The sequence below is a fragment of the Phyllostomus discolor genome, chromosome 3 (assembly GCF_004126475.2).
Source record: "Phyllostomus discolor isolate MPI-MPIP mPhyDis1 chromosome 3, mPhyDis1.pri.v3, whole genome shotgun sequence".
NCBI classification, from domain to species: Eukaryota; Metazoa; Chordata; class Mammalia; order Chiroptera; family Phyllostomidae; genus Phyllostomus; species Phyllostomus discolor.
The window spans coordinates 198406356-198418501 of NC_040905.2; the positions used below are offsets into that span (position 1 = coordinate 198406356).

Sequence of the window (12146 nt, forward strand, 5' to 3'; positions counted from 1 at the left end):
TTTCTCCTGCACCCACTGAGGCCGGAGCCCAGCTGAAGAATTAGACCCGGTGGGATCCTTCACCCGTTCCACAGCTGAGGTGACTGAGGTTCAGAGAGGGAAGGCCACCTGCCCAAGGTCACACAGCAAGGAGGGGGCAGATAGCTGAACCTCATTTGAGGTCTGACTGTGACCCAGACTGCTTCCCACAAGGGCCAGGATACCCTCAGCACCTGCTGCCCCATCTCTTTCGCCCTCCAATCTGTGGCAGTTCAGAAAATCCCCTTCCCTTTGGGGAAAAAGAACCTCCTTTGTGTCTGAGTTGGCCCAGCCAGGGCCCAGATATCCCAGGAGTCTGGTGTGAAGGAACTGTGGGGACGCCATGAAAAGAAGTGATGAGAGGCAATCACCTGCGCCGACCTCTGCCAGCTGGACTCCTGATCCTGGAAACGCAGGTGTGCAGGCCCAGGTGCCACCTCAGCAAAACGAGCCCCCTCCGTCCCCTCCCTCCAGCCCAATTCTCTGGTTTCTGGGCCTCCTTCCCCTCATTACAATGGGAGGGCTCTTACATAAAGGTGCTATTTTCAGCCCTTTGTTCTTCTTGCTGCTTTACTCTGATGTCAGGACAACAGGCTCCCCCCTCCGCTCCCCCCAAAATGCGCAAGAAGCGGCCCGAGGCTGGGTGGCGCTCCCCCTTCTGTATATGGAAAAACTGAGGCACCGAGGCACAAAGCCTTCTGGAAGGTCACAGGACACAGGGAGAGATAAGGAGGGAAACCAAGAGGGAGAAGAGAGAATAAAAGGAAAAAGAGAAGAGGGTTTGGGAGAAAAGGCCTAGAAGGGGGAGCGGAGGGAGAGAGAAAGGAGAGGTAAGAAAAGCAGGGCTTGGTGGCACGGCCAGAGCAGGGGCTGGGGAAGAGACACTTGTCACCCCAGGGAAGGTGGACTGGCAGGAGGGGCAGGACAGCAATGTGAGCGGGGTACGGCCAGAAAGTCCTGATGTCTCTGGGGGCAGCGGGTCTGCCCAGCGTGCAGGGGACAGGTCTGCGTGTCCTAGAGGGTCACCGGGCCAGACTCAGGGGTGACAATCATGCTGGGGCAACAGCACATCCTGCTCCTGACTTGGTTCCAAGCGAGGAGTGCGGTGGGAGTCTGGAGCTGAGGCGGAAGGCCAGGGGAGCGGACCGGGAGGGACACGATCCCAGAGCAGACAGAGGGCTGGAACCCACACTCGCTGGGTGGCCGAGACCACGGGAACTGCCCTGACGCCAGGCTGGCACTGGGCCTTTTTGTCCCTTCCCCCCTCACCACGTTTGACCACCAAACCACAGAAGCCAGAAAGTCCCTGGGAAGTCTGAGCACGAACCCCTCCAGAGAGGAGGGGGCGCTGCCTTGGCCCCAGGGCGCCTGTTCGCCGTAGACAGACGGGGCTTCCTTCTGCCCCATGTCAGCTCCTTTCCCCCCCTCCCTGCAGCCCACCACAGAGGTCTGTGGAAAAGGATGTCACTCGGTGGACAGGGAGTGTGACCCAGAATCTCCAGGGCAGGGCTGGAAGAGCCCCGAGGACACCTGTTGGAAGCCAGGGCTCCAGAAGGGACCTCAGGGGCTGTGAACCTGGCTGGGTGAAAACACGGCACCTTCCCCTTCACCTTCATTGACCTCTAACTGGGCTGGAGCATTTCCTTCCACCGCAAATGGAGGCGACCCAGCCCAGCAGACCCACAGCGCCCGTGACACGGACACCGACCTAAGTCACAGACCTTTCACATCACATTCCGGCCGTGGCCCGGGCCACAGAAGCCCATTTTTGCTCGTCACGGCCTCTAGTCACAGCCCTTGCCGGCCAGCCGGTTACTGGGCACGCTAATAAAGAAGCACACTTGTTACAACTGGTGCTGGTATTTTGAAAATGTCATTTCCTTAGGATTTGTTTTCTCTACGATTCTGTGGATGTGCTTTACTTTTCAACATTTACAACTGTGATCCTGAGAAGGGGTCGCAGGGCTTCCCCAGCCTGCCGGAGGGGTCTCTGGCACAGAAAAGGTGAAGAGCCTCTGTCCTGAGTCGACCCTCGGTCCAACTGCAATGTTATAACTGGGAGGGAGCACAGGGCTCCACTCCGAGAGCAGCAGGGCTGGTCTGGGTTCCAACAGGCCCTGACCTGGTTGGTGCACTTGGCTCTGTTTGGAGGAAAGGGCTTCCAGCCCCCACTCCTCTCCCCCAGGTGCCCACCCAGGGACGCAGATGCTCTGGAAAGGACTGGCTGGGAGGAATGTTCCTCATTTCAGACACCAGCGGAAGCAAAGCTGTAGTCACCCTGAGGGTTACTAACGCCTGTGGGGGATTCATGGTTGGGGTGGGGGGCTCAGGCTGAGGCCTCTCAAGAGCGAATGGGCCATTCTCCTCAAGGGGAAAAGGACACCCCAGCCTTGCCGTGCTCTCATCTGGGCACTGGGCAGCTTCCTGGGATGGGGCTACACAGCTAATCTACCTGGCAATGTACCTGCATACCTAGACCACACCTGACAGTGTTATCTGCACACCTGGACAGCACCCAAAAAATATACCTGTGTCTCTAGACAGGGACACCCTCCTCCAGCTGCCCCTTCTGAGCTCTCTCCACACACCGAAGACGCATCTTAAAAGCTGCAAACAGGATTGCGTCACTTTGTTACTGAGGACCCTCGACGGTTTCAGAATTAAACCCAAGTCCCTGGCACCTCCTGCTGCTGACCCTCCCTCCTTGCCCCTGCAGTCCCAGCACTTGGGCCGCACCGACCTCCTACAGTTCAGGGCCCCCACTGGCCCCCTGTGTCATCCCACTGATGCCAGCGACTCCAGATCCCAGCGCAGACATCTCTCCCTGCAGTGCCCCGGTCCCGTGCCCTCACACCACCCCTCGGCCACTCATCAAAGTGTGGATCACATAGATGGTTTGATTTGAGGCTGCTTCCCCGAATGGTAAGCATACTAAGCTTCAGCAGGGCAGGCACCTCTGCGTCCTGCTCACGGCTGCCAGAGCCTGGCATGGAGGAGGTGCTCACGAAAGCTTGCTGAGTGAGACAGTGAGTGACCAGACGGGTTCCTCCTGCTCCCCACAGGGCCCGACACAGGCCTGAGCTTCCCCACCCTCCTTTCAGTCTGGATGAGGAGAGGGGCGTAGAGGCTCTCAGGGAGGAGGCTGATGCAGCAAAGGGCTGGCAGCCACTCCTGGGCCCCCTTTTCAGCTCCCTTCAGGCGGAGAAGGGCAGTAAGGCCTTCAGGGGTAGAGGCCCTGCCCCCACATCCGCAGGCAGGCCCAGGGAGCCCCTTCCGGGCACAGGAGAGGCCTGGAGTGCAAACCCTCTCAAATTCAGGTGAAAAAGGGTTGCGGTTAAGGCTGGCAAGTCCCAGCTGCCACCCCCAACCTCAGTGGCATCTGCTCTGTGGGCACAAGACTGACTTTGACCTCTACCACCCCTTTTCCTTTACAATGCCCTTTCCCAGCCTTTAGAGTATCAATAGAATTGACCTCCATGGACTCCACACCTTCAAGTCCACTCTTGATCTCACGGAATCTTCAGGACAACCCACAGATAGGTGGTCTTAGCAGCCCAGGAGACAGATGCACAAACTGAGGCTCTGAAGCTGAAATCACCTGCCCGAGGTGACACAACTACTGGTCAGGAGGTCGCCTGTGAGATTCCCAAGCTCACGCGCTACAGCCCCCCTGCCTCAGCCTGTGATGCATGAGATGAAGAATTCCGTAACTGTCAGGCACGGCCTGCTTCCTTGCGCTCAGCTCTCCTGGCCGACTTCATTATGGGAGGAGAATGATATCGTTTGGAGGCAGCAAAAAATTCCCAGGGCTGAGTCTCTATTAGACAAATGGGAAATAAACACAATTTGTTGATTGGGGGGAGGGCTGCCCCTGACTTCCATTGATCGGCTGCATCTGGCTTGAAGGAAAAGTGGCTGCAGGAGGAGCCGAGTTTGAGCTGGAATTGATAAGCGTGTCGCATGATGCCGGGGATTCAGACAAGATGGAAACTGGTTCCATTTGGGGCAACTGTCCGGGGCATCTGGGTCACTGATAGCCAGCTGCCTGCCACCTTGCCTGAGTGCCAGGCAAGGCACATTTTCCTATGACAAGGGAGGCAAACGTTTAGAAGCCAGAATGTTAGAAGAGAACCCTGCGTGGCCAGGAGTGTGGTTTCATTTGTTTCTGCTCCACGCTTCCCGGGCCCCAGCGCTGCTCCAGGCCCTGGGCTGGCCCTGGGGACACAGACAAGAGGAAGATATGGTCCCTGCCTGCACCCCACTCTCCCTGCTCACTGGGGGAGACAAACTCCGGGAGAGGCTGAAACACAGTGCCCGGCATTGTATTTATTTTTTCGTTTGTTTGGTACGTGACAGGTATTTTAATGGAGGTTTGAGGGGCACATGAGCTCCATGAGGTCAGGGATTTGGGCCATAAGAAATGTTTTAGGTTGTTGTCCACCCAGATCTGGGGGTTGTTTGTTACTCAGCATCACTGCAGCCAAAGCTCACTAATAAACGATACTGTTGCAGACCAGAGCCTGGCACTCACTTAGTGGTGAATACACATTACAGTCACACCTTGGCACTTGTCAGCTTCAGAACTCATTAGACCCTGTACTCACTGCATTTTGATGAGGAAAAAAGGTGCTTGCTTGGGACTTGTCATACTTGCTAGAACTTGTAGTAGGAGTCCACCACCAGCCAGCAAGAGAAAATGCTTCATCGTTTGGTGCCCGTCGGTTTCAGCGCTCGTCACAAGTTCTGGAGCATGTTAACGACAAGCACTGGGGCACCACTGCATTTTGCAGGCTCAGGCTCTGGAGTGATGCTGCAGCCCTTGTCCAGGCGCATGGGGAAGTGGTGGGGGTTAGAGCTGCCATTCCTTTCCGTGCCTCCCCTCGAGTACTTCCCAGCAGGTCCCAACAGACAGGAATCTGAGTTAGAGGGGCCTTGGCGGGGTGTCTCCCGTGGTCATACAGATGGGGAGACTGAGGCCGGCGGTGGTGAAGGGCTTTCCCGAAGGCACGCTGCATGGTGGGGGCAGAGCAGAGGAAGGGTGTGGGGCTCCTCACTCTCAGGATGGGGCCTGGTGCCCTGACCTCCTGCAGGAGGACACCTGGGAGGAGGCATTTCTGTCCTGTGGCTCCGCACACAGGCAGCAGCACGAGGTGTCTGGTCCGAGCCCCGCTCTGTGTATGGAAGGTGTTGGTGCCCAGGAGACACCAAGGCCAGGGCGAACCGGGCAGCCGGAAGAGCTGGTGCCTGCAGTGCTCGTCCTCATGTCTCCGAGCAGCTCAGGCTGCACAACCCCCCGGGCCTTTCCTGGGACTGAACCTGGGCTTGGTACCAACCCACCCTCGTCTGTTCTTGACGATCAGAGGCATCTTGTTCAAACTAAGGCAGACCAGGTCGGCCTGGCTCTAACCTGCCAATGGCTTCCACCTCACTGAGAGTTAAAGTCAAAGTCTCCAGCCCCTGATCTACCACTGCCCTTCGCAGCACCCCCCTAGCTCCAGCCTCACGGCCCCCTGGACTCTGCTCACACACTCCAGGCTCACTCCAGCCTCAGGGAGGACATGGTTAATGCCCTCTCCTCTTCCCTGTCTATCCTCAGGAGTCCCTTCTGGACCACCCCGCCCTCTGCCCAAGTCCCCTTCCTGCTTACTTCTCCCCCTTAGCACTCTTTACCACTTACACTGTGTCTTTCTTTCAGTTGTTTATCTCACTTACATCCCGGCATGACCCTAAATCCATAACGGAAAGGATTTCCGTGTTGTTCACTACTGTATGCCGGCACCCAGGACTGTAGACGGCACCCAGCAAGCACCCAGCCAGCATTGTTGACAGAACAGACGGGAGAGGAAGAGGGAAGCAGGAGATAGACAGACAGACAGGCAGGCAGGCAGATAACGTTAACAAGCAGCAGGCAGGCTCCATCGGGGAGGCATCTCAACCTGACGGCAGGGGTTGAGAGCAGCAGCTCAGAGGCCAGCGGGCCGGGGGTGGATCCTGACCCTACCACTCACTGGCTCTGCGACCTTGAGCAAGCCGCTTCTCCTCTCTGAGCTTCGGTCTTCTTCTCTGTAGAGTGGCGACCATAGCAATACTGGGCACTCCTAGTTACTGCGAGGCTCAGAGAACCTGTGATGGGAAAGCCCTGCCCTAGAGCCACGCTCTCAACAAATGCCAGCTACTATTATTATTGACAGAGGCGCCAGCTACGGGCCAGGCTCTGTGCTGAGCACTGGGGATTCAGGGGGACTGCAGACACAGTTGCTGCTGTCTCCGAACAGCCTGTGGTCAAGGTGGGTAACCAGCCAGGTGGGTAAAGATTATTAGACTATAATGAGGTAAGAGTCATGACAAAGGGAAGCCCGGGGGCCTGGAGAAACCAGAGGTTAAAAGTAACCCCTCTCCAAGAAAATCAGGGAGGTCTACTAGGAAGAGGTGGCATGTGAGCTAAGGGCCAAAGCACACATAGGAGACAGCCAGGCCATATAAAGTGGGAAGGAAAACATCCAGACAGACAGTCTGACATATGAAAGGCCAAGAGGCCTCTCGACAGCTGCACAGCACAAAAATCACCATCCTCATTTTACAGATCCTAAACCTGAGCTCAGAGAGGTAAAACCACTTCCTGAAGTTGCACAGCTAGGAAGCAGCAGGACTGGGATGTGAATGGAGGGCATTCTCATTACAGAGCCTGAGAAAACCTGGGGAGAAAAAGTGAGCACCGAGAAGAACCCTGCCTCCCTCCCAGGGCTGAGTACAGACCTAAAGGGGTGGTGGGTGGGAAGGGCCACAGCCCCTACCTCTGCCCCAACTAAGGGACTCCCACAGCCCCCCCTCAGCCGGGTGGACGGTACCTCCATCAGGTCTATAAGCCACAGCAGCCGTTCCTAGGGAGTGAGGGTGGGCAAAAGGCAAAAAGAAAAATACATCAAATAAATATTAGGGATAGGGTGGGCACAGCAAAACCCCCAAACACATGCATGCTTGCACACACATGCATGCTTGCACACGCACGTGCACACACACATGCAGCAGCAAAATAAACATGATTCTCTTTTCCCTGTACTTTGAATGCTTTGGGCAGAGACAATGAAGGGATGGGGCAGGGGGCGAGGGGGGAGGCCCTGTTGCCACAACCGGCACTGCTTCCCTCTAACTGCCTCCGCGAAAGAAACCAGGAGTCCTCACTGCCCTGCAGAAATGACACTTGTCCCAGAAAATGGCCTTCGGGGATGGTTGTTCACCTTGGGGCAACCCTGGGACTTTGCAGCAGATGGGCTGGGGTTGTTATTTCCATTTGGCAGATGTAAAAACTGAGGTGCAAGAGGTGACTTGTCCGAGGTCACACCTGCTCTCGAAAGGCAGAGGCTGAAGAAGGCGGACCCTGTTCAGAAGACGGTCAGAGCAGACCTGGGTTTCCAGGGGGCCCACGCGCTGCGGTGGCAGAAGGGCTCAGAGCCCGAGAGATGGAGCCCCGGCTGAGCATGGGGAGGGCACCCGGGGTGGGGGGAAGACTGGAGACACTTGCAGGCTTCTCCATCAGGACGACCCGCTGTACCAGGTCTCGCTGAGGCTGTGCCTGTGAGGGCTCCCTTTTCGGGGTCTGGGAGCAAGAGTGCTTAGGAAACTCGACTATCCTCTCCCTTTCCGGGAGAGCGGTGAGGAACCCTCCAGACAGGAAAGGAGAGTGGAGCTCAGCCAGCTCTCCTGACCTCCCACTCGGCGCCCCCGCAGCCATCCCTCCGCACCACTGACACGGACGGTAATAACTGTTGTTTTCCCATCAAGACTAGCAGGTCATTTCCTCTGCCCTTTCCTTGCAAGGCCTCCTGGGATTAGCTTGCCTCCGAGCATCCGGGGGGCAGAATCATGCCCTGAGATGCATCAGACACTGTTCAGGGGTTCTGGAGAGCGTAGGGCAAAACCAGGCCGGGCGTGGGGCTCCGGGACAAGAGGGTGTGTCTTGGGGAAGACCCAAACCACCAGGACCTCTGCCATGAACGCACTGCTCAGCTTCTCGTGGCAGCCTCCCACGGGTTGTCATTCTTGGTTCTCTTTGTCTCACTGCCTGTGATTTTCACCTTTCACCTTTCTCCCCCAACCCGAACCCCCGGGCTGTGAGCCCCATCAGCCGGGGCCACATCTGTTTTCTCCTAGAGACCACGCCTGGTACGCGGCAGGCGCTCAACTACTACGAGGTTTTACAGGTAAAGAAACTGAAAAGAGAGAAGAGGAAAGAAAAAAAGTAAAAGGAAAACCCATCAGCTTCCTAGAAATTAAACAGAACAATGACACAGAAAAATAAAAATTAAAAAAAGAAAAGAAAATGAGTCTCAGGAAGGCAGGCACACCGTTGGTAAGTGCCAGGATCTGCCCCCGGATGGGTCTCACTCCGAAGCCGGTACAATCACCCTTCGACATCCGTGGGGGACTGGTCAGCGTCCCACACGAATACTACAACCCGTGGATGCTCAGGTCCCTCACATGAAAGGGGGGAGTACTTGCACATGGTCTGTGTTTGCACACAGGTCACGGCAGAGCACGCCTGCGCAACGCTCCCTTCATGCGCGTTCAGCATAGCACTCGACGCACGGCAGATGCAAGTTCTGCTTTTTGGAACTTTCTGGGGTTTATGTTTCCAAATGATTTTCAGTCCATGGGTGGTTGAATCTGTGGACGTGAAACCCGTGGACAGGAAGGGCTGACTGTACCTTTGCTTGCCCGCTGGCCACTGTGCCAGGGATGGGGCAGGGACACTCACCCTGGCCGAGCTGACGGTGGTGGAGGTGCCGTGGCTGCCTGTGGAGGAGCCCGTGTCACTGTAGGAGACCATGGAGTACGTGTCGCCGGTCCCGGGGCCAGGGGGCTGCCGCGCCTTCATCGACTCAATCTCCCGCTTCAGCACCAGGTGGTCAAAGCGGCCCAGGTCTTGGGGGGCAATGGTGCCTCTCACCTCAGAGAGCAGTGAGAACTAGAGGCAGGGACAAGTGGGGCACTCAGCAGGGAGCCCCACCAGCCGCTGGGACAGCCCTCTCCTACCCCAAATGGCCTGCATGCAAACTCGACCACTGGCCTCCCCTCCTTCACCCTCAGTGGCTCCCCACTGCCCTCAGGAGAAAGTCCACACACCCCGGCCTGGGTGCTGGGTCAGCACCATCTGACTCCGCCTCCCTGGCATCTTAGGGTGAATGACTGCAATCACCTGAACACCCCGGGAGCCCCATTCCCCTCCTTCTTTCCACATTGCATTTCCTCTCTGAAGTTTTCCCAAATGTAACAGCTCCCACCAGATTCTACCACTTCTTCCTTTGTGTGGGGCAGCACGGCAGCCACCTGGAGACTTATAAAAACTGCTGGTGGCCTATGCCCACCCACAGATGTGCAGAGTGAACCGGGCCAGCGTGGGGCCCAGGCACTGCTTTTTAAGAGCAATCCCAGTGATTCTCATTGTGCACTCAGCATTGAAAGCCACTGTGTCAGCCAGGGCCCCGATCACGGGAGACTTGAACTGTGTGTCTCCCCAGGACTCTGTGGGCTTCCCCGGGGCAGAGGGCTGTCCTGGTCACCAGTCTTTGCTCAGGGCTCAGTTTAGACCTGACTCCCTGTGGATTCCTGCTAAAGAAGTAGGGACAGAGGGGAGCAAGGAGGGATGCAGAGCCCTTGAGAGCTGCCGCCAGGCCCCGCCAGCACCCTGCAAGCCTGCCCCTCGCCCAGGGAGGGGTGCAGGTCACCTTGGCGTGGGTGTTGAGAAGTTCGAACAGGGCCATGACCAGGGCGTCCACGGAGACACTGCCGCCGCGGTACTCCTCCAGGTAGTAGGCCATGGTGGCGCGCTCCTGCTCGTTCAGCAGGTGCCGCGCCTGCTCCTCCAGCAGCACGCGGGTCTGGTTCCCCAGGCTGCTCAGCGTCACCTGGGAGCCGGCCGGCCCCTTGTAAAACCCCAGCTGAAAGACAGAGGACAGCGCTGCTCTGCAGCCCGGGGGCCAGGCCACGCCAGTGCCCACGCGGCCGAGGGGTGAGACCCTGCCGTGGTCTGGGCCCTCCCGGCAAACCCGCGGGCCACGTTCCCAGTACGTGCGAAAGGTCAGTGGCCTCGTGCAGTTAGTTGTGGGGTGTTTCACGGCTTACACGGCACCTTTACGTGTGTTATCTCCTCAGATCCTCATGACCATTCAGAGGGGAGCCGTGCTATTATGGTTCCTGTTTTATTCTCTAGGTTTCCATATCTCCCTCGGTAAACTGGGGATACTAGTAACCTGATTTCCAAAACATAGCGCAGATGGGCGCACACACACTGCACTCCCTCCCGACACTGTCTTTCCTGCCATTAGCTGTGTCTCAGGTGCCGGTGGTCTCCCCTCGGCCTCTCCCTGTCACCTACACCCAGCTTGGAAATCTTGAAGATCTTGGAAAAACACACATCTCCTTCTTTTGCTCCCTGAGTAAGCGCTCCGAGGGCATCGCACCATTTTAGGTGAGAAGCCAAGCCTCTTACATGGCCCACAGCACCCGGTGTGGTCTGGCCACCCCACCTGCTGCCATCCTGGTCCCCAGTGCCCCTGGCTCCCCGCACTCCCTCACTCTCCCTTCTCCCAGCAAGCCCCGCCCTCAGCCTGTCCAGGGCGCTGGCACAGCCCCTCCCACCCCGGACTGGGATCTCACTGACTTCCATCTCACATTGGGTTCACAGCCCAAACACCATGTCACCACTTCAGACGGCCTTCGCCCTGTTTTCTAAATTAGGCATCTCGCATGTTATTCTCTCGTAATGCCTTGTCTTCATGGTGGTGAATGACTCTGGTGATTAGATATGTATGTTGTTTATTTTGTTTTTACGTGTGTCTCCTTCGCTGGAGGTGACCTCCGAGAGGGCAGGAACCTGATCTGGTCCGTTCACTGCCATTAACCCCGGTGTCCGGGATGGTGTCCGGGATGGTCCCACAACCTGGCGGCACTCACGGACATGTGCGGGGTGGGAGATGGACAGGCAGCCAGCAGGCTGCCCAAATGAATGAGGTCATGTATGTGGGTCATTCGCACGCACGCCAGGCCTAGGGCTCCCCCCAGGACGGCTAAGAAGCAGCCAAGGATGCCTGCGGACAGAGAGCACCCTACCTTGTCTGTCCCGTCTGTGGTGAGGTCCCCGGGAAACCTGTGAGGGAAGACGAGCATGTTCAGCCGCATGTCTGCGCAGTGCAGATGGGCACGGGCAGGGAGAGGGTCGGTGTGCGGTGGGAGGGGCGAAGCTTTGAGAGAACTGTGGCCTCTGCTCCGCTGGGGCTACTTAAGGGAACGTGAACCCCTGGACAGATGGGCAGCTCACAGCCCCCCAGTCAACCCACCCACGTGGACAGCAATTCTAAAACGGGGCACTGCAGATTCCTGAGTTGTTTCCACCCTCCAGGGGCAGGCAGGTAACGCAAGGACAGGAGAGAATAAGGGGGGACCCACAGCCTTGGGGTCAGGCCGGTCCTAGGAAGTGGGGACAGGGTGACAGGAGCACTGGGGATGCAGCTCATGGGTGCAGCTCGGAGTTCAGCGTGTTTTTGTGGAAAAGAATTAAAAGATGGGCTCGAGGTGCCAGATTTCCTGATTTTTAAGAAACAGCCAGAAATCCAATTTTGTTTTGTTTTGTTTTTAAATGGGAAAGCTGGGATCTTTTAAAATGTTGGCAACTAATTTAACACATTTATGACACTGTAAAGGTTACAAAGGAGACGAGGAGGAGAGAGATGCTCTGGGGTGTTCTTGGCCTGGGAGGGGCGCCACCCAGTTTGAGGCTTCTGATGGAAACCCCCAAAGGTGAGCCCTGGCCGGGTAGCTCCTTTGGTTGAAGTGTCGCCCTGCACACCAAAAGGCTGCAGGTTCGATCCCTGGTTAGGACACGTACCAAAGTTGCCAGTTCGATCCCTGGTCAGGGTGCATAAGGGAGACAACCAATCGATGTTTCTCTCTCTCTCCCTCTGCCCCTTCCTCTTGCTCTAAAATCAGTAAGTGTATCCTTGGGTGAGAATTGAAAACAAAACAAAAAAAAGGAATCCAAAGATGACACATTACAGTATTAGCAACTATTCAGCCATCTAGCAACTAAGTCTCATTTTGAGACTTCCAAAACCCTTTCCTCTAGGTGACTG

The 12146-nt window shown here is 56.8% G+C and overlaps 1 protein-coding gene across 5 annotated transcripts in view; it reads right to left on the reverse strand.

Annotated features, from left to right (window-relative positions):
• The window catches only part of WHRN (whirlin), a 77483-nt gene that overhangs the window by 9819 nt on the left and 55518 nt on the right, over positions 1-12146 (reverse strand). For 3 of the 5 annotated variants that reach the window (XM_036022120.1, XM_036022119.1, XM_036022121.1), the window contains 4 exons: positions 11128-11164; positions 9744-9956; positions 8774-8983; positions 6867-6899 (listed from right to left, as the gene is read on the reverse strand). In XM_036022120.1, coding sequence (XP_035878013.1) covers positions 6867-6899; positions 8774-8983; positions 9744-9956; positions 11128-11164 — 493 coding nt within the window. The remainder of the gene's footprint in view (positions 1-6866; positions 6900-8773; positions 8984-9743; positions 9957-11127; positions 11165-12146) is intronic. The other 2 variants (XM_028520389.2, XM_028520380.2) reach the window with 1 other exon arrangement.